Source organism: Gallinula chloropus (assembly GCF_964237585.1).
Source record: "Gallinula chloropus genome assembly, chromosome: 10".
Lineage (NCBI taxonomy): Eukaryota > Metazoa > Chordata > Aves > Gruiformes > Rallidae > Gallinula > Gallinula chloropus.
In genome coordinates, this window is record NC_140095.1 from 7,265,722 (window position 1) to 7,292,550 (window position 26,829).

At 45.8% G+C, this 26,829-nt stretch overlaps 1 protein-coding gene across 3 annotated transcripts in view; it reads left to right on the plus strand.

Moving 5' to 3' along the window:
• Nucleotides 1-26,829, plus strand: part of KCNIP1 (potassium voltage-gated channel interacting protein 1) — a gene marked incomplete at both ends in the record, with an annotated part of 415,309 nt that overhangs the window by 140,418 nt on the left and 248,062 nt on the right. For 2 of the 3 annotated variants that reach the window (XM_084268621.1, XM_084268622.1), the window contains one exon: nucleotides 19,051-19,111. The exons of the other annotated variant lie outside the window; for it this stretch is intronic. In XM_084268621.1, coding sequence (XP_084124747.1) covers nucleotides 19,051-19,111 — 61 coding nt within the window. Of the gene's footprint in view, nucleotides 1-19,050; nucleotides 19,112-26,829 lie in introns of those variants that run through there. 3 annotated transcript variants of the gene reach the window in all.

Below are 26,829 nucleotides of genomic sequence, written 5' to 3' on the forward strand. Positions count from 1 at the left end.
GTGGCTGGCATTAGCTGTACAGAAGCAGTAAGCTCTGCTGGGGAATGCTGCTGCTATGGGAAGACTCTGATGCAGTGATGTTGGTGAGGAGGAACACAGCACATTGCAAAGAGTCCTTGTCTAAGACTGAGGGGTGATTTGGGTTCTGTTAATATCTTGAACACAAAAGTATGTCCTACACTCACGCCCGTTGTCCATGCCAAAGCCTCTAGTGTAAACACATGATGAGATGTGGGTTGCCCACTTCTGCTGGGAACCAGAATTTCCATGTCTTTGCATAGGCAAAACACACTCTGTTCTGAGATGTGATGAATTGGTTGTAGGAGGGTGTTAGTTGTACCTTGTTGACTTTGCAGTTGGCCTCTGTGTTGTTTTGCAAACCCTGAAGAGTGTTAGCAACATAGTTATTCAGGGAGAAGAAATTTGCTGTAGGTTTGATTGTTTATTAAAGGGCTAATTCGGTGTGGGGTGGTTGGATATGCAGACCCCCTTGTTTTGGAGGTTGGTGACATGCCAGGGTTGCACTACACTGATGTTAAATTCAGTTAATCCCAAACTTCTGCCAGTCTGAGATAGTTGTTACTGTTTTACATGAGTGAAGGTCTTTGAATTTGCTTTGAAAGAGTTTTCCACGGGATTTTCAAACTAAGCCTCTTGGTTAATGTTGCTTTCATGATGTATCAGTTGAAAATGCAGGCCTAGGCTGCTGCCTGTTCACCCCTGAGATGCTGATGGGATCCCACAAGCCCAGGGTGGTTAGCCTGCATGGTCTGAGTGCATATTTGAATTGCATCCTTATGCCAGCAGCACAAGGGGTGCTGTCAGCAGTTCCTACGTGCAGCCGCTGCCTCCTGTCCACCTGTCACGCAGTGTATTTACTACACACAAAATGCTTTCAAGCAGCAGAGCTTGGGACTGTCTTTATCCTATTATCCCCTGAGGATGAAGAACACGGGTTAGAAGGAAACTGATGGCCAAAGTCCCAAGTGTCCCACCTCAAAAGGACTCTCAGGACTGAATCTAAAGTGGAGTATGATCCACAAGTCACAGAAAGCCAAGGAATTAGAGGCTGGATGCTTTCAGTGAGATTCTTCACTGTGGTGTTAAGGCTGCTCTGCTCCCCTCACCTGCACTTCTGATACAGACAGTTCCACATAAGCTGCCCTGAACCTATCGAGCTTTTCTACATCAGTTACTATTTCATAAGCTAAAAAGGTTGTTATCTGGCTAAAAGTTGATGCCATAAAGACAAAAGGATACAAGAGACAACCTGCCCGAGACAGCAATTACATGGGGTTTTTGGGAGTAAGACGAAGTGGTTTTTACTTTGTGATAGATTATCACAGAGATAACCATGGGTTTGGGTTCTGTGAACGTTGCTGGGCTTTGTTGTTGTCATTTATACAGCGAAGAAAGCAAGATCATGTCTGTTATTTATTGTTCGTGCTTTCAGCTCAGTCTGGATAAACAGTGTAAGTGGTGACCCAACACAGGTCTACTGTTTTGAAAGTCAAGTTGAAGTGGAAACTAAAAGCATGGGAACGAAGTTAACAGCCCTGGTGCAGCAGCAGTCTTGCTGCATTGGATGTGTGGTGTTCCTAAACCCAGAAAGATCTTTAACTCATAAACAACAAGGCCAGGTATTTCACAGTTAAACTGGCAATAAGCTCTAATACTATAGAAAAGGCAAGTTACTTTGGTCTGTTGTATGGGTTTATTTGATAGCTCATCAGTGATGAAAGAAATGTATGTTGCAGCATTTAACTAGGCTGTAGGAAAATTATATTAATGGCAAAAATTAAAGGGAAGTATTAATTGCAGGAACTAATTGTGGCACATCTGAAGTTGCATGTTCTCTGTCTCAAAATAACGATGAAGCTGTGATACATCTAGCTAAAGTCTTTCCACCTCCCAGGGGAAACAATTAGAAAACATAACATCCAAAATAGCTCTTTGAATTCTTTGGAGTCACCCTCATTAAATAGAAAGTGAGAGTGAATGTTTAATTACATATTGCAACCAGGAGGGAAACTGTGGCTTGTTTCAGTGTTACTGCTGGTCAAGACTCTGTTCACTGGGAAGTGAAGTGCCTCTGCCTGTCAGCCTTTGGTTAAGAGTCTGGTGTGCCTGCAGGAGGTGGTTCTCAAGACGTCTGTCTTTCCTCTGGCAGCCAAGACAGACCGCATTCCCTACCCAAGGAGGCACAGCATTTACCACGTATGCTGAGGGTGAAGCAGAGCACGTGGGAGGTCCTTATTTACCTGTTCAAAACAGCAGTGGCTTGCACACCTTTTCCTGGGGTTTTCTGCACGATCGTGTCAGAGCTGTTTGCCCTGGTCCAGCCTTGCTGGCTGCCCAGGTGCGGGCTCACTAGGCAGACAGTGCACTGTGGGTCAGGCTTGATCTGAATGCAAGCGCCCTCCCCTCCTGCCACAAGTCAGCCTGTCCTTTCTCCAAAGGGAAAAGCAGACATAGCCCCTTAACGTGTCCCTCACACTCTGTGGTATTTCAAAGGCCAAAACTTCATCTCTTTGGAAAAGGAAGTCCAGCTCATCTTCCCACAAAGAAGAGTTTTAGTCATTTCCTTGCCTGAAGCACGTTTATATAAATTGTCCTGTGGGCTGTGTTTTTGTTGCTGGGTTAACCAGAGCCATCCCTGCTTGCATTAATCGCTACAGAATTAATTTAGCTTGTGTGAGAGCTGCTACATCACCAAGCAATGTCTCAATCCCACAGTGTACATGTATTAGCAGCTGGCAAGTCCTGTTAACTTGAGATCCAGTTTGCAATCCCTGTCAGGCTGGTAAAACTGGCTGTAAGGCAGCACCACACGGCAACCAAGAGGAGATTTAGGTGTCCTTTGGAATGGACTTTGAAGGAACAGTAGCAGTGTTTTATACAGCTTCATCCTCAAAAGCATTCTCAAGGTGAGGCGTGCACAAGCCTGGGTACCGGAGGCGATGCACAGCAGCAGGGGCTCTCGGAGCGGTGCTGGAGGGGTGGCTGCAGCTGAGCAGGGGGCAACTGGGCATATTGGAAAAAATAATTCCCTGGTTTTCTAAGTTGATGTTTAGAAAGAGAAAAAAGGCCTGATTTGGGATTTGGAAGAAGTCTTAAATCCTTTCAGCTCTTTATCGCTCAGATAAAGCTTCTACTCCTGGTACTTAGTGCTGTTTAAGTCAGCGCATCATGACAGTCTCTTTAGCACGTCCTTCAAACAGCTGCCTTCTCAAATCAGTTTGCTGCTAATACCCATATCTCACTTGTTTAATGAAGACACTAGTTCAAAAAGAATAGAATTATGTGGCATTTTCTTAACACATAGTAGGCCTAAAATTGAGTTACCTTATCGCTTCTGTCTATATTTATACTTGAAAAACAGATTTATTTGTTTTATCCCATTAATTTTGTAGTTAGTCTGTTTTTGAGAGGTGCTTGTCAGTACGTCCTTATTCTCTTGGCTTCAGAAGCACCAGCCAAGAGCTTTTCTGAAAGTGCTAGGTGAATTGGATTGCGATACACATGGAAAGGATAATGTCCTTCTATACAGAATACATCCAAGCTTCTACCCCAAAATATTTCTTTTCTTCTTTTTGCACTGTGCTAGGAGTTGGGTAACCACACGTTTAAAAGAATCACTCCCTGATCTCTCTATTCTTTCTTAACCATGAAGAAAATTCAACCTCCCAAAACAGCTTTAGAAAGGTTTGCAAGAATCAAGGCATCAGATGTAATTACAAAAGAAGGATCAGAAGATCAAAGAACAGCACTGAGCACAATGTGGAGGATGACTGCAAAGCAAAGCTGAAAAGAAGATTGAAGAAAAAGTTGACTCAAAATTTTTCAGGCACAGAAAGAACAAGAGGTCACTGAAAAATTCAGCAGTGCTTCAAGAAGCAATTTATTGACAAACGCAGCAGGCATTCCTCAGAGGGATTTGATGAATTCCCAACCTCAGTGCTCACCTGGCAGGGTGTAGAGGTCAGACACCAGGAAGAAAGAAACCTGCCCTAAAGAGGGGAGGAAATGCTGGAGGAAATCACCCAGGATCAGGCAAAATGTACAGCCCCTGCAATGTTTCCCAGCACTCCAGAAAGACAACGTTCGTGAAGTGATGCTCAATCAACTTCAAGTGGGCCAAGTATCAACTCTTTTCCAACGAGAAGGACTTTTTGATTCTCTCCTTGTTTTTCTGTGTGTGCTTGCTCTCCCCACCCCAATTCAATATTTAAGGTGGGGTTACCATTCGTGGGCACATCTGATTGTGAGAGACTAAAGGCAAAGCCTGGCTTTAACAAGCCTGTCAGGTACTTGGTTTATCTCGCTCATACTCCCGCATGGTGCCACAGAGCTCGGCCCTATGCTCCTTCCTTCCACTGCCTTTGGTACATGCTGAATTTCAGTTTTATTGCTGCCTGACCTCGTAGACAGAGTGCAACTGAGACATAGTAACACCAGGAATACTTGAGGCACCATTAGCCCCGTCCTCTTGGCTAAGCACAAGATCAAGAGCGGCTGTCAGACACTTGATAGTTGAACGGTAAAGGAGGAAAGATTTGGTATCAGTCCATATGAAATACAGAGGCATTGATTCACAAGTAGAATTTATCTAAAATTGTTTTCAGTTTGCTGCTTGTAATGGTTTGTTCACATACAGAGTTTGCATTCTAGAGCTAGACCACCTCCTTCCCCAGCTCCTGAGCTGTGGTCAGCATCTTGCAGGGCCAGGGCATGTGGAAATCAGCTTTTTTCAGCAATAGTTACCTCTACCCTCCCTGCCCATGAATTTCTGCACCTTCCTCCAATGGAGAGATTTTCTGTGCATCACCACAGCAGTGAGCTCTCTTTCAGCAGTTTTTTATATATGACATCCCCTTTTAAATGTTATTAATGTCGGGTTGGGTGTGCTGCTGGAACGAATTTGAATGTGTGTGCTGCTGCTGCTGTCTGTTGCTTCTGTCTGGACCAGTCATTTTCACGTGTGAATACTTATGTTATGCTAATCCATGCCCTGTTAATATATTTGGTATCAATTAGCATAAGCAAGGTTGTTGAATGCTGTAGTTGAAATGCCAGGCACAGCTATTTTGCCTGTGACAGGAAAGTAGGAAAAATAATTTTAACAAATATTGGTAATCAAAAAACAATGGAGAAATTGCTTTTGAATGGCTACACAACCACCAGACCACAAGTCCCAACACTTTAGATTTATGGTGCTTGTTCTCTGAGCCGCTCGGATTTGCAGCTGGGAAGGTTTGTTTGTTTGCCAACATGAAAAGAAATGAAATTGAGGAATGCTTTTCATTACTCCTTTTTTTTTCCCCTTTGGTTTGAAATGTATCATGTTGCAGCTTTATAATCTCTGTCCCTGAGCTGATATGCAAAGCAGACATGAATGGAAAAGTCGCTATGGAGTTGGCTCTTACTTCACATGGAGAACTGAAGCAATAGGTCAGGCTCAGCCCTGACACCAGCACTTACTGCTTCTAGAGGGGCTCAGTGCTGAAAAAATGGCTCTTGGGATCTGTATACTGTACAGAGCCCGGGCTAGTTGAGGGTGTTGTAGTTTTGTGTGGCTGGGTTCTGGTGCAGGGGCTGCAGCCCCCCTTCTCCACCAGAACCCAGATGCACAAAACTACACCGCCAGGTTAAACTTTTAATTCCATGGAAAACTCCAGACAAGCTCCCTCAGGCATTCTGGTGTAGGAACTCACCCCACATAGGTCTGCTGTGCAGCAGTGCAGGTATGTAAACATGTGAGCAGACATGTATGTTCACTGCCCGGTGCTGCCAGCATCTGTGCCAGAGCTCTCTATAGGGTAAGCCTACAGCCATGTGCCTTCATGTATTTCCCTACAGCTGTTTTCTAGAACAATGGCTGTGTGTGGAGGGGGGTACAATGTAAGTATTTGGCAAACTGTAATCTAAATTCAAATTAGGAGCTGAGTCTTTATCTTTGTGTAAATGGCAGCAAGGGGAAAAATAACTAGGAGACGTAGCAGATTGTTGTGTTACCCACAGATGTATATTTAGAGTGAACATTGAAGACTGATAGAAAAAAAATAAAAATACACTCAACTTCTGTGTAACACTTGCTGAAATTTCAGCAGTTTATAAAATTGTCATTGCTACTTTCCCCAAAATTTATTCTGGTAGAATTGGGCCAATCCTGGTGCCACGGGGATATCTTTTTCCTTTGTTTCTTTTTCTTTTCCCCCCCCTCCCTTCCCATGTCATATGAAATAATTCCTAGTTATTACATGACAGTGCTTTGTTTAGATGGCCAGCCCCGTATTAGAAGGCTAGGAAAGGTCAGTGCCTCCCTGTGGGTGTTTTATTGTAAGCAGTTAGGTGAGGCTTGGATTTATGTCCCTGAAGTGCTCTGATATTCACAGCAGGAACAAAGAATGACTTTATTTGAGGTTTTTTTACTGCTGTATCTTATAGCACTGAAACCAGTGACTCCTTCAAGACCAGAAGTGGTGGACCTTCTGGCTTCTTTTGGGTTTATTTTCTTCTGGTGATGAATTTGGAATTTTTCTTATCTTTCCATGTGGAAGGGCAGGAAAGTGTTAGACTTTCTTACCTAGGTGCCCTAAGGAGAGAAAATAAAGGTTTTAAAATGGCACTGCATGTCATCAGTACAATGATAATCAACCCATAGTGCTTGTCTGTGTGTGTCCAGTTAGGGCTTGCATATTTAATCCAAAGCTGATGTCTGCCCAGGTCTCTGCCTGTGTTCACAGACAAACTTACTTACAGTTTCACCCCAGGGGCTTCTGAAAACCGGGAAGGTAAAGGCACAGCCAGAGCAGCAGCTGCCAGGACCTCCCCTGCCCTGGGGTCTGTCCGCTCCCTGGGCCAGGCCTGCCACAGCCGCCGCTGAGAACCAACCTCCATCATTTAGATTGCCGGTGGCTCTCTTATGCCAGGGCTTTTTCTGCCAGATTAATGAAATCTTGATGAAAACCTTCATAGGTCACAAAGAGGATTGCTGAAGACTTGTTTCCTCAAAGTTTATTGCTGTTTTCTTTTGCTTTCATCATTCCTTTGGCAAGAATTAAACCTAAAACCGAGGAGGAAGTGTTTTGCAGAAGCCAAATGGAAGGGACCGGGAGAGAAAACAAAAGGCTGACTAGAATTTACTGATCTGCACCTGATGAGCAGTTATTCATCAGCTTCATGAGAAAATTGCCAATGCTGTAGCCATGTAGCTATTTAATGTACCTTTGTGTTATGGCAAAGGTTGGTGTAGCTTTTCTTCCCTGAGAAGCATTCTCAGTTACACCCCACTGCTCTGCAAAGATGCAAAAATGCCCACCCTGTGTGGTTTAGCAGCAGGGTTTTGCTGAGGAAGGGATCTATGGGACCACTAATCACCCTCCCATTGTCCAGGACAGGACTAAAACACTGGCTGGTCAGCATGAACACCAGGCAGGTGAGGCAGTGACTGGCTGGCAGTGTGTTGGCTGCGGCAGAGCTGGCTTTGCCCGGAGAAGAGTGGTGCCCACTCAGTCTGCATGCAGCCTGTGTGTGCGTTACGGGACACTCACTTCAACAGATAACAGAATTGTATATATCACTTAAACTAATTGAGTTTACTATTGATCAACTTGTTAGGCTACTGGACGGTATTCTCTGGGCACTGATAGAGGGAGAGGAAAGGCAAAAATGGCAGGACCATTTTCTGCCTGTGGGAAAGGCACCCCGTGGGCTGGGCAGTGATTCTGTTTGCTTTGGGAATCTTCATTTACAGTCAGAGATTCTTCTTTTGTCCGTATGTATGTGTTCTGTGGCTGTACATGAGGTCTGGAAACAGGGCTGATATCTTTGTACTTCTTGCGCTGCCACGGTGCTCTGACCCTGCTCTAGCTGAGGGTCTGGCTCTGGTGGCACAGTGGGGACATTGCTTCCCTGTCAGCCCTTCCATGGCAATAGAGACACTGCACTCTGCCAGCGAGGAGTTCTGAAGATACCCTTGACTGGGCTAATTAAGAATAATATAGATATTCTGACCTGAGTACCTGTGTTGGAGTTTTGGGTCTACTGCTTTGCTTGGGGTTGTTGTACAGAGTGGTGCGCTGCCAGCCGTGGAAGGAGTACCACAGTTTGTGTCAGAGCTGTCTCTGTCCTACCACTGCTACATCTTGAAATGGAATATTTTTAATTAGCTAATAGCTCCATAGAGTATCTGGGTTGGTGTATTGGACAGAATTTGGAAATAACTGTCACCAGTGATGTGATTTGGGGAGCACTTCAGCATCAAGATGGAAGTTGTTATATAATTGTAGTAATAATAATTCAGTCCAGCAGCCAGCACTGCAGGAATGGCAAATATCCCTTTTATTGGAGGCATTCTTCATCTGCCGCCACCTTAATGGGAATTCGCTCACATAAACGAAGTTAAGATGGAGTTATAGATGGAAAGACTTGCTGGTACTGCCAAGAGAACCACATCACAGGGACACCGTGGGTACTCTTCAACACAGGTGATTCTCTGCAAAATGTGGAGACATCTAAATTTGTAAAGATGTTTGAGTGTCATGACTCTGTGTACTTCAGCCAGGTTATAATGCAGCTGAATCTGGATTAACAACTAGCTGCTTAAGAAACAGACTTTCTAAGCCCTTTTATCCAAAAAGGCTGCTGTGTTTCTTTGGTCAAAGACAGGAAGGATTTGAGTCCCATTATGATTTCAAGATGTTTAGTGCAAGTGTCCAACATCAGTGGCTTTTACCAATCAGGAGCTCCCTGAAATACTTTTATTTTTTCCCCTCCTCCTGTGCACACCACCTGAGGACAAGTCCTGTAGGTCCTGTGGTAAGGGGGTTTCAGTGTAGCGATGCCACTATCATGCTGGTTTCTCAATCACCCCCAGCCCCGTTTAATTTCCTTTTACTTGGAAATTTTACATTTCCCTGTATACCTAAACTGGAACGTGATCGTTCTCCTGCAATCCTTGTTTTAATTTGGTGACTGATTTCAGCATATTAACTGCTGGCAGTGATCACTGCACGTGCTGTGGACCTTGAGGTTTCCATAGGGACAGTGTGATTCCGGTGATTGCTTGCACAGACACTGGTAAACCACTGCCCTGCTCACGTCTGACACGTGTTCCTGAGCTTGTGTTTCTCTGGGATCACTGTAGCTATAGTGGGGTACTGGCTGTAAGCTGGCTGTAGTTGGGTATTCAAGGCAGGTGCCACACTGTGACTTCAAAGCCTGTTGATGTCCAGGCCACAGCAAAGAGTCTGCTCTGCCTTGCACAAAAACAGTGCAGCTAAATACACATTAACAACGAATCCAGGCATCGTTTGAGAGTGAGCTGATGTCCTGAGGGGCACCTTTGCATCAGAACCAAACTCTGAGCCTATTGCAAGCAAGTTGTACGGGCAGAGGATGAGAAGCTGTGCGTTCACAGGGTGGGGAGTTCAGAGGGGCACAAACCTGGCTGTTTGCATGGGTTAGGTTAAGTTTGGGGAGTGTTAGTGCTCACCTTATCCTAATAAAACTTGCCAAGCTAATCTCTGTTTTAATGCATTGTTTTAGCCAGCTTCAGACAGCAGAATAATCTGGTCAGTTGGGCTTTTCCAGCAGGAAAGGTTACAGCATAAAGCATGAACATGAAGTGATGAATCTGCATGAAAAATGTCTTGCTTATCTTGAAAGATACGAATAATGCAATGGATGGTGTGTGTCACCTCAGTGAAAGTGGGATGCCATTAATAATTAGAAAACTAAAAACTTTGACTCTTGTAGAGCATCTTCCAGCAGGACCTGGCCAGGCAGATACCTGTGCCTGCCGTGCATTCCCGGCACGTTCCGGGTGAAACGCTGTGAACGTACAAACTGAGTATCTTTTTATTTAGCATATTTTTCGCCTGATGTGATTTCACTTGACACAAGCTGAACTTACCTAGGGGTGTCTGATGGCTGCCCTTGTTCTCTTTTACAAGATCCTATGGCAAAAAGTGAAATGTGAAACAAAAATAGCTGGTTAACTATCCACATTAGTTACCCAGCGGTGTGTGCCTCTGTTCAATGACCTGAATTATACATGGTTAGTTTGGCACATTTCTTTGAAGTGCACTAAAGCAAAAGGAAAGGAGAGATACAAGATCATAAGAATGTCTTCTCCACCTCTCCTCCTCCCTAAAACAAACTCCCTGACTGTTGAATTGTTTGGAATCAATTTATTAGTCATCCATGGAAATACCAAATAATTAATACTGGCTTTTACTTTCTCAGCAAGGCTTTGGCCATTATCACAAGGCAGGACTGAAACTGGCTGTTAACCTGGACTGACATTTATTGTTCACGTTCTTTATATAGTTTTGACACTTTCTCTTTATGCTTCTGGGAACAAAACACCATTGAATTCCTGCCTGTCGCTCAGCTTGCTCAGTTTGTAAGTTCAAACAGCGCTGAGCTGGTGCTGGGTGTGTGAGCGAGGGAGCACGTACGTGCCAGGCTCTGGCACTGCCTGTCCCAGCTGCTGGGAGAGATGTCCTTGTCATCACACACACCACCAGGACATGTTTCCCTGGGATCGTTTGCTGTGTTTGGTCACAATGAACATCACACTGAGCCTGTGATTTGAGCTGTACACTTCCCCTGCAATAGAAAGGGATCAAAATGCTTATCTGTTAAGATAAGAAAAGTTTTTTCTGAGCTTTGGTTTTGTGCACATACCTGGTACATGGTGTGGTCTGCTCCCTGCAGTGTTTTTAGCAGCCTGTGAGTGCCTGTTCTGTGAATATTGTCATGGCTGCTGTCAGTGCCATCGTGGGGAGTGGGATTAAATGCCTCCCTGGCAGCCAGGTCACTGTACTGCCCTTACTGAGCCTGGTCTCGATTGGGCTTTGTGGGACAGCGTGATGCAGCTCCAGCATCTCTGCCCTGGTCTCTCTTTCTGCAACAGGAAAAGACTTTGGGGATCTTTCTTTACCACTGGGTGCCAAAACTACTTTTAAAAGTCTCATTCTGTATGTACACGACATCTTCATTCATGACATTCACATCCACATCCTACATTTCAAATGACATTTACCCTTTCTAGCACAGTTCTCGCAGCACGGTGGTTGTGTCCTGCTTCTCAGTCTTCGCTGTGGTGTGATGGTTTGGGCTGATGTTCCTCAGGGTTTCCTGCTTCAAGCCAACTTGATGTTTGTTATGTATGGATTTTATAAATTTGAAAGGCAAGACTCCACTTGGCACAACGTTCAGTCAGAGTTCATGGGGTAATAGATGGTTTTCATTATGGCAGTGTGAAGTTTTTCATTGTCAAAGTTTACTGCAATGGCATTGTGAGAACAAAAGGTTGCAGATCTTCATTCCTCTACTTGTAGCCTCCTTCCAGGCTTCCTTGGCTGTGTCAGAGCACTCTTGGCTCTGGAGCCAGGTTTCAGGACTGGCCCCATCCTCCTTCTCCTCCCAGATGGATGTTGTTATGAAATTGTTTGAGTTGTTCTGTTTCCCTTTCTCTAAATCCCACCTTTCAATGACAGCTTCCTTGCCAAAGCTTCATGCTTTTGGGAGCAACACAGCAGTTTCCTATTCCTGCTTCCTGGCCTCTGCTCACCTTCATCCATTCACCAGATGGATTCACATCACTGTTCTTTGTCACCTTCCTTTTGATTTTGGCACACCAGTGCCATCAGTCTTTTCTGATCATCTCCTGCCTCTCTCACCTTCTGCCCAGCTGAAGTTCCTTGTCATCCCTGTTACAGAGCTCAGAGCAGTGTCCTTCTGCCTGTCTGTTGGCATTTGCTCCCTTAGCACCAGTGTGCTAAGATGACCCTGCTCAGGGCTGCTGCAGTATTCCTCCTCTCCTACCATCAATCCTTTCTCCATGGGAGCCCTTGGATGAGTCCTTTGCCCAGGTTTTGTGTGTTCTGTTCCTTCAAGTTCTTATCTGGACTCAGTCTTCCTTTATTTACAGAAGAAATACTCCAACCAAAGATACAAAGCAGTATCTACCTCATCTTTTGTTGAAGAAATGCGAAGTATTCCCTTCCTGAGCTCTCTGCTATCTATTTTTGGGTGTGACATCTGTAGGACAAACACCAGGTCTGTTCTGTGGAGTTCTGCCCAGTTGTATTGCTATAACAAAGAACCAGCAGGCTGATGTAGCTTTATTTTCAGCTCTCATTACTCTGCCTCTTACAGGCTGAGCAATGCCTTGTTCCTGTTTGTTTGTATTCCCTTTAAGTACACAGACAGATGTGTGGCTGCAGTGGTGGTCGGTGTTGGTGTTCACAAGAAGAAAGGCCAGAGCAGGGACGTCTGACCCCAGTTTCAGGAGACCATGTGTGATGCTTCTTCTGAACAATTGGATGCAAAATGCCAGCTCCATTCTCTGTTCTCCCACTCAGGGTGATAGAGAGGAGTAGCACTGCTGGGACCCCAGTGCCTGACTCCTTGTTCCCTGTTTGGTGGCATTAAGTGACCATTGTTTGGTTTTCACAGCTGTATTTGCTGCAGACTGAAGGCAGTGGCTTTCCACTTCGACATCGTCACCGCCTTATTCACACGAAGAGCTAGAGGATCCCAAGGCTTTAAGCCTCACCTACTCTATCTGATTTCTCAACATCATTATTCACTGGCTTTCATATCATGAAAAATATATTTCCATCAAAACGAAAGGGAGATCCTCTTGCCTTTGAGATCTGGCAAGGCTAGCTAGTGTGAGAATTTGCTTTGGACCTGAGAGGTGCAGGATTGCATCTCTTAATAGCTCCTGTACTACTACCCTGTCCTTACAGAGAGCAGAATATTTCTTTGAAAACATCCTCATTTATTATAAGTCTTGTGAGTGGAGAAAGAGAGGATGAAATTAGGCTCGTGGGTGTTACTGCTTTTTTTGGAAGAAAGATTTTCCAAGAAAATAAGTACTAGGGGAAAAAACCCACAAGATATGTGGTGAGTTCTGACTTCATGGGAATCTGGAGTAGGAAGACCTGGTATGTTCTTACATTGATGAAAGGGTAAATGATGGCCCACAATGATCAAAGACTTTTTACAGGTATAGACTAGCAAAACCCTGCCTGTCTTGTCATCTCTGTGACCAAGCTGGTTTCCAGTGGCAAAGCAGATTGTCCCCTGCTGCTTCAGTTTGTCCCTGTAGGTTTTCATGGTGGCTGTGTTGTGCTTGTCCTGTGCATGGACTTTCCTTATTTGTCTGCTTTCCTGCTTTGAACTGGGGTGAGTTCAAAAGTTAATAACACATATCTGTAGTAAGCCAGGCTCTGTAAATGTATCGGTTGGTGTAACTGAAACCTTAGCGGTCTAATCACAGAGTTATTTTTAGTAATAGCAGGGAAATAAAGAAAAGGAAAGCAATGACTACTAGTGCAAGAGAAATGGTGTGCTGGCCTTTCTCTGCTCCTCCGAGTCCGGAGGGTTCAGTCAGGGTTGGGGGCTGTACCATGGAGACTTGTCAGCATCCCAAGCTGTATGCACATGGTTGTGATGGTCTCTCCAAAGTCTGGCTGGAGCTATTCTTAGCTACTGTTCTGTTGTACCTTGGTCTTCCTTAGTTGGTGTGGGACTGTGTAGAGCACTGCTGCCTGGAGTGTCAGTGCTGAGATGCCCTGAAGGATGATTCTTTCAGAGACAAAAGGAGAACACCTGGGGTTCTCTGGCATGGTGGGGCTCCCTGTAACTCCTCGCCAGATCGAGCAGTGGCTCCATCACCAGGCAGGTCATGGCTCTGAAAGGCAGACAGGTCTCCTGTGCAGTCTTGGGCTTATGGTCAGGCAAAGCACTGAGCCAAGGATGTTCTGGCACAGACAGCACAGGACAGCAACTGGTTAAAAATTTGCTAAGCAACAGAAACTCTCATTTTATTCTTTTAGAAAGGAAAAATTTCCTTCCTGCTTTTGAATTTTTTTGATATTTTGTTCCCCAGATGGCCAAGTCTCGCTTTCTCATGAGCTGCTCTAAGACTCACAAAGCAGTAAGAGGGGGCAAGAGCCTGTGGGCAGCTCTCATGATGCTTGAGCAGCATCTGCAAGCCGGCTGCTGTATCAGTGCCTGTGCAATAGATGCAAAATTCATGTCTCTTGCTTGCCTCTGGCTGCCGGCCCTCGCGGGGGAATCCGAGCCCAGAGCATCGCAGAAGCAGCCGCGACGCTTGTGCTGCTGGGGGGACCCAGCTTGTCATCGCGGCTGGAGGTGGTTTTGTGCCAGAGCACTGAGTGGTAATTGGGCTGGTGTCGGTGGGTCCCAATTACAAACATCTGACCAAGCTACAGTTGAGTGGACACTGCTGGAAGCAAAGCCCTGGCTTTCTCTGTCGGTGCCACTGTGGCATCATCCCAGCTCCCAGTCAGCTACTCGTACGCTCTCAGTTGCCTGTCCCAAGGACTCTGTTTACATGGTGGCCTCTAGAAAAACAGCAGCTGCCCAGGCACACAGAAAGTCACTTTGGCCTTCAGGTGAAGCACTCCTTGATGGGTGAACAGAAAGTGTTTCCCTGAAACAAGTGTTCGTTACTGGAATATGAAATTCCTTTAGTCTGAAGCCCACAGAAAGAAACTTCAGCCAATTCCTAAAATACCCAGGACAGGAAAGGAATCTGTCACTTCCAGCTTTATTTAGGGTTTTAAAAGCAGAGCCTACCTGGAACCACTCAGAGCTGATAGATACAGAGTGAAGGACAAGAGCTTGCTGTAGGCAGGCAGTTTTCAGGGTATGTGCTCCCATGATGTAAATGCTCATTGCTGTACTTCAGGAGACAAAAAAACCAACACCAGAATGAATTCCCCAGTGCCCCAAGTCTTAAAATCTGGGTATGTCCAAGGTATCCCCTTGCTAGTCCTACAGACCAAGCTTGCCAGCTTTGCCTCGTAGGAGAGTGTGACTGATAAACCGAAGATTACATCCCTAGATACTGTGCTTAGGGAGGGTGTTTTCCCCTGGCAGTGGTCCACATTTCTGCATGATCAGAAAGAAAACCAACCTCCCTCTCTACTTTCCTATATATCCACACAAAGATATCAGAAACGCCTAGTTCAGGGTAGACATGATGCAAGTGTGGTCCAGCTCCGTTTCACACCAGTTGCTGTCTTTAGTGGGAAGAAGACCAGATCCTGCATCAGGAAGCAGAGCTGTACCAACTCCTGTATCCTTACTCCCAGGAGATTTCCATCCCATATCCACATCAGCGATAGCTGACTCTGAGGATGCTATTTTTTTATTCATTATAAATAAGGAACTGTTTATTCTGGCTGAACCTTCTGGCTACATCCAACAAATAAGCAGCTACATCACTGCCAGTGTCTGTCTCCTTTGCCCTGGGAAGCTCGTGCAAGTCATCTGTTGGGTGAAATTTCGATAGGAAAGAGGAAGGCTGTGGACATGGCACAGGCCTCATGAAGTGATACTTCAGCTGTGGAAGCAAATGTTTGTGAACTCTGCAAATTGTGCCATAGGGAGTCTAGAGATGTGGCTGGGGCTTCTCACTGCCCTGGGAAGTGAGCACTGGCTGGGGCGCTGCAAATCAGTACCAGGGGCTGCAGTCAGGTTCTGCGCAATCCAGTATCTCCTTTCCCTGAGGTATTTCTGATGCTCTGACATCAGCTCCTACCCAGGATGCCGGCTTAGAGCTGTGGATGTCACCATCACAGTCTGAGCTCAGGCTTCATCTTCCCTCTGAAGGAAATGCTCTGAAAAATGCTCAGCTCCTCGGGCAGAGGGTGACCACCAGCACTTATGTCTCAAGTAGTATTTCTTAAGTTGATAAATTTTGGTGGTCAGCACTGGGGAAAAAAAATTCCTGTCTGCTATGGCAAATACCCTAATTCATTAGTGCTTACGATGCTTCTGCTCCTCTGAGGGCTTGATTTTGGCTGTGAGAGAAAGTGGCTGATTTTATAGCGGTGATCTGGGATTCTGTGCTCGTCTGCCCAGGCACAGACACAGTCCCTTCTCTTGTCCCTGTTCCTGTGTGTTTGAGTCACACAAACAAAACTGCGTGTAAACGTTTATCCCTGTGATTTCACAGGGATCTGTCAAGCACTGGTCTCCAGCCAAGACAAATCTTTTTTTCTTTCAAGTTTTGAGGCAAGCTGAATATCCACGCTTGCCCTCCGCCTTCATATACCATGCTGTTTCAAGTAAATAACAGTGCAGCATCAGGGGTGCAATTTCATCATCTTAAATTATGTTTTTCTAGGGTATCTGACCATATGTGCAGCCTAATCTGTTGCTCCCAGGCCAAGCTCTTTCTGCATGGCTGGGATCCAGGCGATGTCAGGAGGAATCCTGTAGCCAGCTACTTTCTTTCTAGGTGCTTTTTGCTGAAAAGAGGTTGTAGCAAGGTGTCTGCCAGTCTTTTCTCCCAAGTAACAAGCAACAGGATGAGAGGAAATGGCCTTGAGTTGTACCAAGGGAGATTTAAAATTGGATATTAGGAAAAATTTCTTCACTCAAAGGGTTGTCAAGCACTGGAGCAGGTTGCACAGGGAAGTGGTTGAGTTGTCATCCCTGAAGGTATTTAAAGTAGGTGTAGATGTGGTGCTTAAGGGCATAGTTCAGTGGTAGGCTTGGCAGTGCCAGGGTAACAGTTTGGCTTAATGATCTAAAGATCTTCCCCAACCTGCACGATTCTATGATCACCTTTTCTTTGCAGTTGTTTACTTTGGAGCTCTTGGGTTTTTAGCGCCGTGTTTCCCAGTCCGTGAGTCAAGCGGCGCGTGGGCTTGTGAGTGGCCCCCGTGCCAGGAGCTGCGGTTCACTGAGTTCCGCTAGCGACAACTTCGCTCCATTGAGGAGGTTTCCGCTTTTAACCCCCTGGAGACACCGTCCCCAGGAGCAGAGCACAGGCCAGCACAGCACTTGAGTGGCAGCTGGTGCTTTAGGCACTGGGATGAATTTAGGTGTCTGGATGCCAATAGAGGAGTCCAGCAATGGCACTGATACCTCCTGCTCTGGGGAGGCAGCACCGCTGCAGCCCGCGCCCACTGGTGAAGGTTGGATTCAGGGGTGAGCACAGCTCCTGCCCCAGGACCTGTGGGGGCTCTGTCACAGCACCTGCCAAACTGGAGCTGCATCATCTCTCTTTGCTCCCTGGTTGCATAAGAAATTACATATTCTGGATGCCCTCACCTGTTGGTTTCTGACCTTGGGAACCATGGTGTGAAGCAGCTGCTGATGGTGACAGGGTATCTCCTGTGGCCTTTGGTCACTCTCCTGCCTTTGCTGTGTGCACAAATACCAAGAGCTGTGATTTTCCACATCCACTGTAGGCCATCTAATATTTTAATGAGTAAACACAAATAAAATATTCATAAAATATAAATATTTAAATTTAAAAGAGCGTAAGAATCTCTTACATCTTTTCAGTGCTTTATGGCAGTCACCATGCTCTGAGGGACTCCCACCTAGATCCATGTGGATGGAGAAGCCTGTTAGCCCAGGGGCTGTGGGAACACAGCCATGGCCAGGCTGAGGGAAGAGTTTTGGGGGGCAGGGAGTGTTGCCCAAGCCAGGATAGGCTTCCCCTGTGACAACAATGGAAGCACTGCTTTGTACCTGCCTGTGAAATGATAGGTTTCAGTTTGGGACCCTGGAGTCTAAACAGGACCTTCTCTCAGACGTTCCTCAGGAACATGGTCAGTTGCTGCATTTTAAGTTGTAAAGTGAGGGAGGAAAAAAAGGGCATTTTGTGTAACACCTGTTGTAACTGGCAACTAATGGAAAGCTCTCTGCTGGTGTACAGCGGGGTGTAAATACACCTGTGCATGCAAAGGGAGCGCTGCTGGCAGCATGTGAGCAGAAGGTAACGTGGGGCCTTCCCTCCAGGGACTGTGATGCTGGGGGCTCTGGGACCTGCGTTTGATGCTCCAAAGTTAGAGGAAAGCTGGGGAAGCCTGTTAGACAAGGTGCTGTGGTCTCTGGTGTAGGAATGAATTTCTTCAGACAAATAGAGTATTTGCACAGATGCTGCCTTAATCTCACTCACGGTGTGCAAATAGCAAATTAATTCTGGTTCTGACAGTTGCCTCTACATTTAACTCATCCTGTACCTGTGTACTCACTATCTCACCTTCTGAGCAGGCAGGCTGATTCTTTGAAATATGAAAGAACTGAACAACATGCAGGGGATTTTCTACCTCCTCCGAGCCACTGGATGCTCACAGAATTTTGTTTCAACAGTTTGCTGTGTAGTAGCCTTAAAAAGGATGTGTGCATACATACTTAGCAGAAAATAACTTATTAACACCTGTCTTGCACATGCTCCTGGCGTGTGGAAAGGGATGTGCAGGAAAAGGATTTGTGGTAAAATCTTCTGTTTTCCCCTGTTGCACTTACTTATTTCCCCCCTGACTTTTCTGCTGGAGAAGACTGTTAGAAATTGCTGCTTCCTACCTTTCTGTCAGACTCTTAATTAGCAGGAGTATGCAGCCCGTGCAGCTGGGGCTTTGTGCCTTCCTCACTATCGGTTCCCACTCAGAAGATTTCCATTCATTCCGAATTGGTACCCAGCCCAAAGCCCCGGCCTCCCCCCGAGCCCCTCAGCGTGCCACAGGACTCCAGTTTAGCATTCACTGGAAGAGATGCACTGATGCTCCCCCGCTAGACCTACAGGCTGCTGGTTGGAGCCATAAGGGAACGGGAGGAAGAATTAGCCTGTGTGTTTATGTGGCTGTGCTCCAGTAAATATTTTGATGCATCTGCTGCCAGCTCTGGTCTGAGGGAATCTACCTAGCATTTAAATTTTGATGGGGAGCTGTTTTGAATAATAACAGTGCAGCCGGCTGTGAGTCAGTGCATGTGTGTTGACTTAAAAAAAATCCCACCCTTAAAGCTTAACGCTTGCTGAACGCTGAGCTGCAGTGCTTTGCTTTTTCCCTCCTCCTTGCTTCTTTTCTTTCTTCTCTTGACTTCCTCTGTTTTGTTTTGTTCTTGGGAGCCTTGCACATAGATTTATTTTTTTTTCCACTGGCGGTGAGGGGGGTGGGGGGTGGGGGGGTTTGTAAAGAATTTTTAAAAAAGCCCACCCAGCCAAAATAAATCCTCCCCAAAAACTCCCAAGTAGCTTTTGCAATGGGTGCTGTAATGGGTACGTTCTCTTCTCTACAAACGAAACAAAGAAGACCATCAAAAGGTAAGATCTCCTGTTTTCCTTTTCCTATCGCTGCTGTATATTTGCTAGGAGATAAATTTATATTAAGAAGGGAGGAGGAAATGAACATGTGCCACTCGCAAGTAACCCAGCAGTGTTTATGTGAGGTGTAATTTCCAGAGGAGAGTGGGATGCAAGGTGGTGGAGGAAACGTGTGGGCATGAGGAAATTGCTGTGGAGGGGCTTGGGGGGTGAGAAGCATCCGAAATATTATAATCCTTCGTGCAGGCGTGCGTGAGGAGGAGAAACTCGGTGGCTCCATATGCAGAGCACTTGCAGAAGAGACCTGTTTATTCCCAAATCCCTTTGAGGAGGGAATAAAATGTAGATACACAGGAAATTCTTCCCGATACCTTGTGGTTTCTCTCTCAGAAAGTGTTCTTAGAGGCAGTGTTGCATATTCAGTACACCAGCACTAAGTGTGCAGTGCTAATGATGTGTGCTTTGTAAGGATTATCAAGAGGGGAAAAAAATTTGGATGTATTTCTACAAAGAAGGGGAGGAGAAGCTCATGAAAATTGAGAAAGCCAGCAGAAATCCTGGGGATTTTAATCCTTAAATCCATAAATATTGGCTGGGAAATGCTGATTTTTCAGGAGGTCTGGTTTGTATAGTGTTTGCCTGAGCTTCGCTCAATTTCCTTCAGGGTTAATTTAAAAATTCCAGGGTACTGCTGAGCAGAAAGTTGAAAGCACTGTCAGGGGCACATCCTTACCAAACAGAATGAACATTGTTTAGAAAACAAAAAGACTCAGTAACTTGGGCAAGTCTTTCTGCTGTTTTGAAATATTCTCTGCCAGAGCCTCTGCATTTCTGTGTCTCATTATTTCTAGGGTAAGTCTCTGTTTCCATTGAATCTGTTGCTCAGATCATATATATACTTTTGAATTGCAAACTGGTTTGGATTTTCTAGTAGTTTAAATAAAAAAATGTTCTTAGGAAATATCAAATATCAAACATCAAGTAATCACTCAGAAATGGGAAAGGGATGTGCAGGGCACCTGATTGTGGCAAGTTTGTGACCAAGTGTAAAATCCTGTGCTCCTGGTACAAGACCATAGGGTAGGTTAAAATTTTACAACAGCATCTGTGTGCAGGGTTTCTAGTTCACCTTTCTCTGTTCTTCTAATGCATCCATGGCTGTGCCATCATCTGGGATGTGCGTGATAGCCTTTAAAATGCAAGCACAACTGTGTGATGGTCTAAGCGTTGAGTTGCACTTGAAGCTGAGAGTTGTGTTTAAGCACTGCAAGAGCTGAACACAATGTGCTGGGCATGGTGGCTGCTGTGACACCAAGGGACGTCTTATCAACCTGCCAGAAACCTGAGAGCTGGGTCTGATTTCCACTAAATGTAGATAATGTTTGGCTGAACGTGTCTGTTCTCTATTACTTTGTTGTCTTGTGATTGGCTTGACTCTCTGGTGAAGACACTGCTTTTTGTTGGAGTCCACGAGCAGTAAAAATCCAGCATCTGGTCACACATTTGAACATTTACAGTGGGATTCAATCTTGCTGATGCCTGCTGGCAGTGGCTGCTCAGCTATATTTATCAAAACTTGTGTTCCAGAGTTATCTCCTCTTGGCTCTGATGTGTTAACTGTGGGATGTTGCTGGTTAGTAGGGCACACAGTTGGACAGAGCAAGTCAGAAGAAATTCCGTTGATTTTCTTGGCTATTTTCAAAGCCAGTTCAGAATTTCATAACTTTTAGTCGCTGTTTACCTGGCAGGAAAGAGCATCACAGAACAACGCTGCTGGTTTTGGCTGACTTCAGCCTGTTGCATGTGCTCTTCTAGACTGATACCCAGAGGATCCCCTGGCTCTCCAAATAGTTAATAGAAGTCAATCACCACTATGTGCTGGATTCCTTAGTGTTGTCCACCTGTTCCCTCAGCATCTCCAGCACCTGACTGTCCCAATAGCCTCTGCTGGCCCATGCTCCAGTGTGTGCATGCCTGTCATGGACTGGGGTGCGCCAAACCAGTCAGGGTACTCTGGGGGTGCTCGCACAAGTGCTAAGCAGAGGGGAAGGAGCACTCATGTGGGGTTGGCTTCTCTGCCAGAGGGCACCTTGTTAATGATGCCCAGGTCTAACTGCTCTTTTTGATATTGTTGTGTCTATCTTTTATTGAGTAAAGTGGGGTTTGTTTGTATTATTATTAGGTTATAATCTACTTATTATTTATTATCTTTGTACATCTATTGGAATATTTCAGGATTTAGGTAGGAGTTAAATACTGCTGCTAATACAAGGGCTTGAAGAAGCTGTTGTAACAGCACTAGATCCAGACCTCTGCAAATACACCACCATCTCAGTAACTACGTGCTCTTCCAAGCAGCTTGAAGGCCTTTTCTAGTGAAGAGGCTCCCACATATACCTGAAGCTGTGTGTCTTTGGTGTAATGACCTAAAAGCAAAACACACCCATATACATTGTTTTAAGAACAAGTAAATTAAACAGGATATTTCTGAAGTGAGGAGTTTCCAGAGAGGGGTTAATATCAGTCAGCATGTGGTGGATCCCAGCAGGTTGGGCTCAAGTGGCCTGTGCTGACCCCTTCCAGCTTCAGTGCAGCTGACAGCTCTGCTTGCACTGCCCCCTCACACCCCACTCGTGGCTGGGCACTGGCTGTGGGACCTGTGGCTGGCTCGGTTACTCCAGCTGCAGGCAGCAGTGCTGGAGGATATGTTGCAGCACAGTTCAAGAGTACAAGATTTAATTCCTTGTTTTAATGAAAATGGGAAGCCTGAATCAATAAGTTTAGGAGGAGCCCAGAAATTGCCTGAAAGTTGAGAGGAATGGTCCATCAAGTGCAAGACCTTTTCTCTGAGAGTGGGCAGCAGTGTGCTGGATTTCTAGAGGATTTCTAGAAATCAGTCAATTTGACTGTGAAAACTTTATCCAATGTAATTGGCTACTTCGTCTCAGCTGGTTATGAGCCACATGCCTTGTCTTGTGGGATGAAGATTCCTACTTCTGAGACTTGCAGTCCTACCAGTAAAGCAGTGGAAGCACTGGAGCGCCCCTGGACAGTCTGAGATGTGTGCTGTTTGCTTTGGTGGTGGCTCTGGGGCAGAAATTACTTCCTCTCATCTCCTCAACTGGTGGCATTTCAACTTGATTTACTGTTTGGTTTCCTCTTCTCTGCCTTTTCCAGCACTCTGTGTTGCCCTAGTAAAAGATAATGCCTCCTTCTACCATGTTTGCTTTACTTGTATCTGAGACCAGGAAGGCTGCGTGGCATTCCTGGTGGAGCCTGGCTGGGGTCCTGGGGAACAAGCAATGTGTCCCCACAGCAAAGGTGGCTAACAGCTTCCTGGGCTGTGCTAGGGAGAACATCTCCAGCAGGTCAAGGGAGGCAATGCTGCTCCTCTGCCCAGCACTGGTGAGACATCTGGAGTGCCATGTCCAGTGCTGGGATCCCAGAGAGATGGGGACTGGCTGTACTGAGTCTACTGAGGGGTCATGAGGATTATGAAGTGATTAGAGCATCTGACATACGGGAAAAGCCTGGAAGCTGGGACTGTCCAGCCTGCAGCAGGGAAGGCTCAGGGGGATCTTATCAGTGTATGGGAGGGAGATGTTGGAGCCAGGCTCTCCTTAGTCCTACCCAGTGACAGGACAGGGGGCAATATGCACAAATTGAAATACAAGAAATTCCATGCTATGAGAGTAACTAAACAGCCCTTCCCAGTATGTCCATCCTTGGAGATACTCAAAACCTAACTGGATACAGTCCTGAGCAACCTGCTGTAATTAAGCTTGCCTTGAGGAGGGAATTGGACAAGAGACTTCTGAGGTTGCTTCTGATGTCACCCACCCTCTGGCTCTGGAATTACTGTCACTTGAAAATCCCTAAAGCAGTAAGGATTTGGGGGTTCTGGGAACAGAAGAAACACTGAGACCTCAATACAGATCAAACTCTAACAAAGCTGAGGGGAGTGCTTGGTCCTCTCTTTGTACATTAGCAGTTAGTGCTTCGATACAAGATTAGGATGGACTTGAGAGTTTCGAGTTGCTTGTATATCCTCCAGCAAACATAAGCAATAAAACAGTAAATGAGTTAGGGAGAAAACCCACAGACCACGACACCACTGAAAGGCAGAGGGCCAGCACAGCAGCTGATGCGCACACAAACGCTTCTCTGCTTTCACCTAGCTGCAGAAATAGAGATTTTTCTGTGTTTTTACAGTCTGCAGCCAATCGTGACCAAATTTGTGGCTAGAATCAGCCATTTCCATATTCGTCATGGAAACGTTGGGATTAGCAGATTGCTGGAGCAGGGGGAATTTCTTGTTTTGACTGCGCCGCGTACCTCCGCAGCAGCAGCAGCGGGGATGGTTACACGCCATTTGTGGGCAAATTCGATTACAGCAGAGGAGGAAAATCAAGGAATAAGGGATTAACTATGTTTGCTCTATCATTTCTCCACCCTTCCCCTCCCCCCCCCAGCAGAAGTGAAACATAACTCAGAGATTTCTTGATACGTGGACTTTGCTGTCCCAAGAGCTGCAGGCCCCAGCTCTGACCCTGGCTGCCCCGGCAGAAAGCAGCACCGCTCTCACTTGGGAGTGGGAGTCTGTGGGATGTGAGTAACCGTGTTCCGATTCAAGACCCCAACCCAAATATCACAGGGACCCTGGTGCAGTAGTTTGATTCTGCAAGAACTAATAGGAGGAATTCCCTTTGCTTAAAATGTCACTCATGCCATTTTTATGGTGACCGATATCTAGGCTTTGTTCTGAAGGAATGTTTGCTTCGAAGAGGCTTATTGTCCAAAAGTATCAGGATTTGTGTCTGACCAGCTCATTTTTAAGTGCCTTATTTACCAGGAAGCCACTCAGCATCGCTCGACTCATCAGTCTTTGTAAGAATATCCGACTGATCTAAGCCCCTAAGATTGCCGGCTGTGGCCGTGCCTTTCAGTTCCCAGTGCCAGAACAATCTCTGGTTTGCTCAGAAGGAAAAAAAGCAGATCAGTAATGCTCAGGGAATGGGTCCCTTTCAGCCCTAGACCTACAACTGCAGGAGAATGATGGTAGATTTGGGCAGGGGAGCTGCCTGTATTTACTTTGCCCAGTAAGTACCATTACAAAATAACTTTTTGTAAGCTGGTTTGCAGCAGCTTTATTCTCAATAGGCCTTTGAAACTCATCCCAGAGAAGCAACAGACTTGCCTTTATCCCTCAAAAATCTGTTCAGGTTTGGCAGAAAGATAAGCTTTGAAAGTTGCCCTTCTTTTGCCTCAAAGAAACTTGACAGCCTGCCACTGTTGTGAAAGAATATGTGTGTCCTAAAGACTCTGACCAGGGTATTTTGTTGAGAGAGAGAAGATCTCAGTTCTCCACCCATTTTCCTTCCAAAGCAAGGAGAGCATCCTTCCCCTGGTCGGAGACCTGAGCCTGCAGCCGCCTGAGTGAGCTGCACAAATGGCTGAATTGGTTTCTCCTGGCTGTGCCCAAGGGCCAAGACATGGCATTGACATCTCATTTTCTCTCCCTAGTCTCTTCTGATCATCGTCTGATGCAGCCTGGCAGGTCAGGAATGTGGTCGTCTGCCTGCACTGGGAGCTGAGGGTTTGACAGGCAGGATTTTCGAGGGAATTGTCTTTGCAGTGGGTGTAGGAACAGCACTCAGCCACAAAACTGTTTGATTTCAGCACTCAGTCAGAAGCAATTTGGAAAAATTGTGATGACCAACAAGTGTTCATCAGAATGTGCCACTTGGTGTGAAACGCTGGTGTCTCCGAAGCGCAGAGGCGCGTGGGAGGATGCTCAGCCTTGTGCCTGGGACCCACCTGTGATGGGTGGCACAGAGGTGTGGGAGCTGTTTGAGCCCTGCTTTCCCGTGTCCTCAGCAGCCCTGTGCCAGAGCTTGTGTGGGAGTGGGGCTTGCTTAGAGTTGGGCAGGACTTACAGATTTGGGGCCGCTTCCAGTCTCCACTCTCCCGTCTTTCTGCCAGAATGTCTTTGGCTCCTATGCAGTTACCAGCTCTGGATTTCTTCCCTTCCCTCTTGCCTTGTTCCCTGCTCGTTTCCTTAGAAATACAACTAACTCCTGGCAGCAGGGCACAGGGATCTCAAATAGCTGGTCTTAAGAGTGGATAGCAATGATTAAATTGAAATAAGCTGTGTGTGTGTCCCTGATTGCTTCCCATGGCACGCAGCACCGGCCTGGAATGCTGTAGTTAGACCCAGCTTGAAGGTTTGAAATGAAGAAAAATGGGCATTGTATGTAGTGTGCTATACGTTCTGTTGCATTAGCATATGTGTGTGCTTATTCCCTGCCCTCGGGTTACTGGTGCTGTGTGCTGCTGAAAGTGCAGCACATCCAGGCAGAGCCATGAAATGCCCCCACAAAAGAGGTGATTAGAGACTTCAGCTTTGTATGCCAGTAGGCTGCAGTGCTTTGAAGCTTCTTTTTGTTCCACAATAATCCAAAAGGGTAAAATGCAAAATGTTTTCTAACTTTTTTAACTTCCAGGTTGGTAATCTTCCAGCCTTTATCAGCAGCAGCTCTTGTGGTGTGAATTGCTGGATCTTTGATGTTTGGAATGAGTTCTAGGAAGCAAGTGGATTTTTGCAACGGAAAATATTTAACTCTGTAGAGGTGAAAATCTTGGAACTTAATGTTTAGCAGAGGTTTGGCCAATTACAGCATTTAATGTCACCTAATATGTAAAAGGGAGTCAGTGTGGGTTGTACATGTTTTTTGAGGAAAATCCTTTTAAAAAGCAGATCAAGATTGACCAAAGCAAGTTACAAACTCATGCTGATTTGGGGCAAAGGTAAGGAGAAAACTAAAGATGTTTTATTTCTCCACTTAGAAACCTAACATTCTTCTACAATTGCTTATTTTGCTATTTGTTTAATCTTTATTAAAACCCCATAAGATTTACAATTTTTTCAAAAATTAAATTATGCTTTTTGAGTATAAATATTTCATTAATCAAACTTTATATTAATCATGTTAATTCACCAACACTTTCAGAACACTTCATTGGCTGGTAATTCCATTGTAGGTTTAGATGCAAATAGAGAAGTGTAACTGCTGAAGTACTCCCTCCTGTGAGGTGGGGGGGCACACCTGGGTGTGTATGTCCAGTGCCGTGCTGCTTATCCAAAATCATTACCCAGAGAATGAAATGGCACAGTGATGGGCACCTGCTCAGGGTCTCTGAGTCATGGCACTGCTTACATGGTGGCTCTTTGCATGGTAAGAAGCTTCTGCATCTCTGAGAGGTGTTTGGCCGTGGGTGCAGGGTGCTCTAGGCACCCCATATCTCCTCCCCTGCAGGAAGGTGCCAAAGTGCATGGCAGGGGGTCGTACCCACCTGGGCAATGTGGGTTAGAGCTCTGTGGTACCACAGCAGCACTTCTGACCAAAATGCATCCCAGGTTCTAAGCAAGGTGTGAAGTTTTTTCCCCTTTCATTCAGTTTCGGATGCCTCAGGTGAAGGGGGATAACGGCTGTTGTAAGATGGATTATATTTAATATATCAAAAGTGACCAAAGCCATAAACTGTATCCATGTTTTCAAAGCAGGTGGGTCAGAAATGAAGGCAGGTGTGCCCAGGTACCTCCAGTATCCAAGTTACCACAAGTTACCAGAGGGGATGACTTGTGCTGGTGCCCCTCGAGACAGGGAGGCTGAGGCAGGGCTGGACTGGGGAGTTTAACCGCACGGCAGCAGAAATGA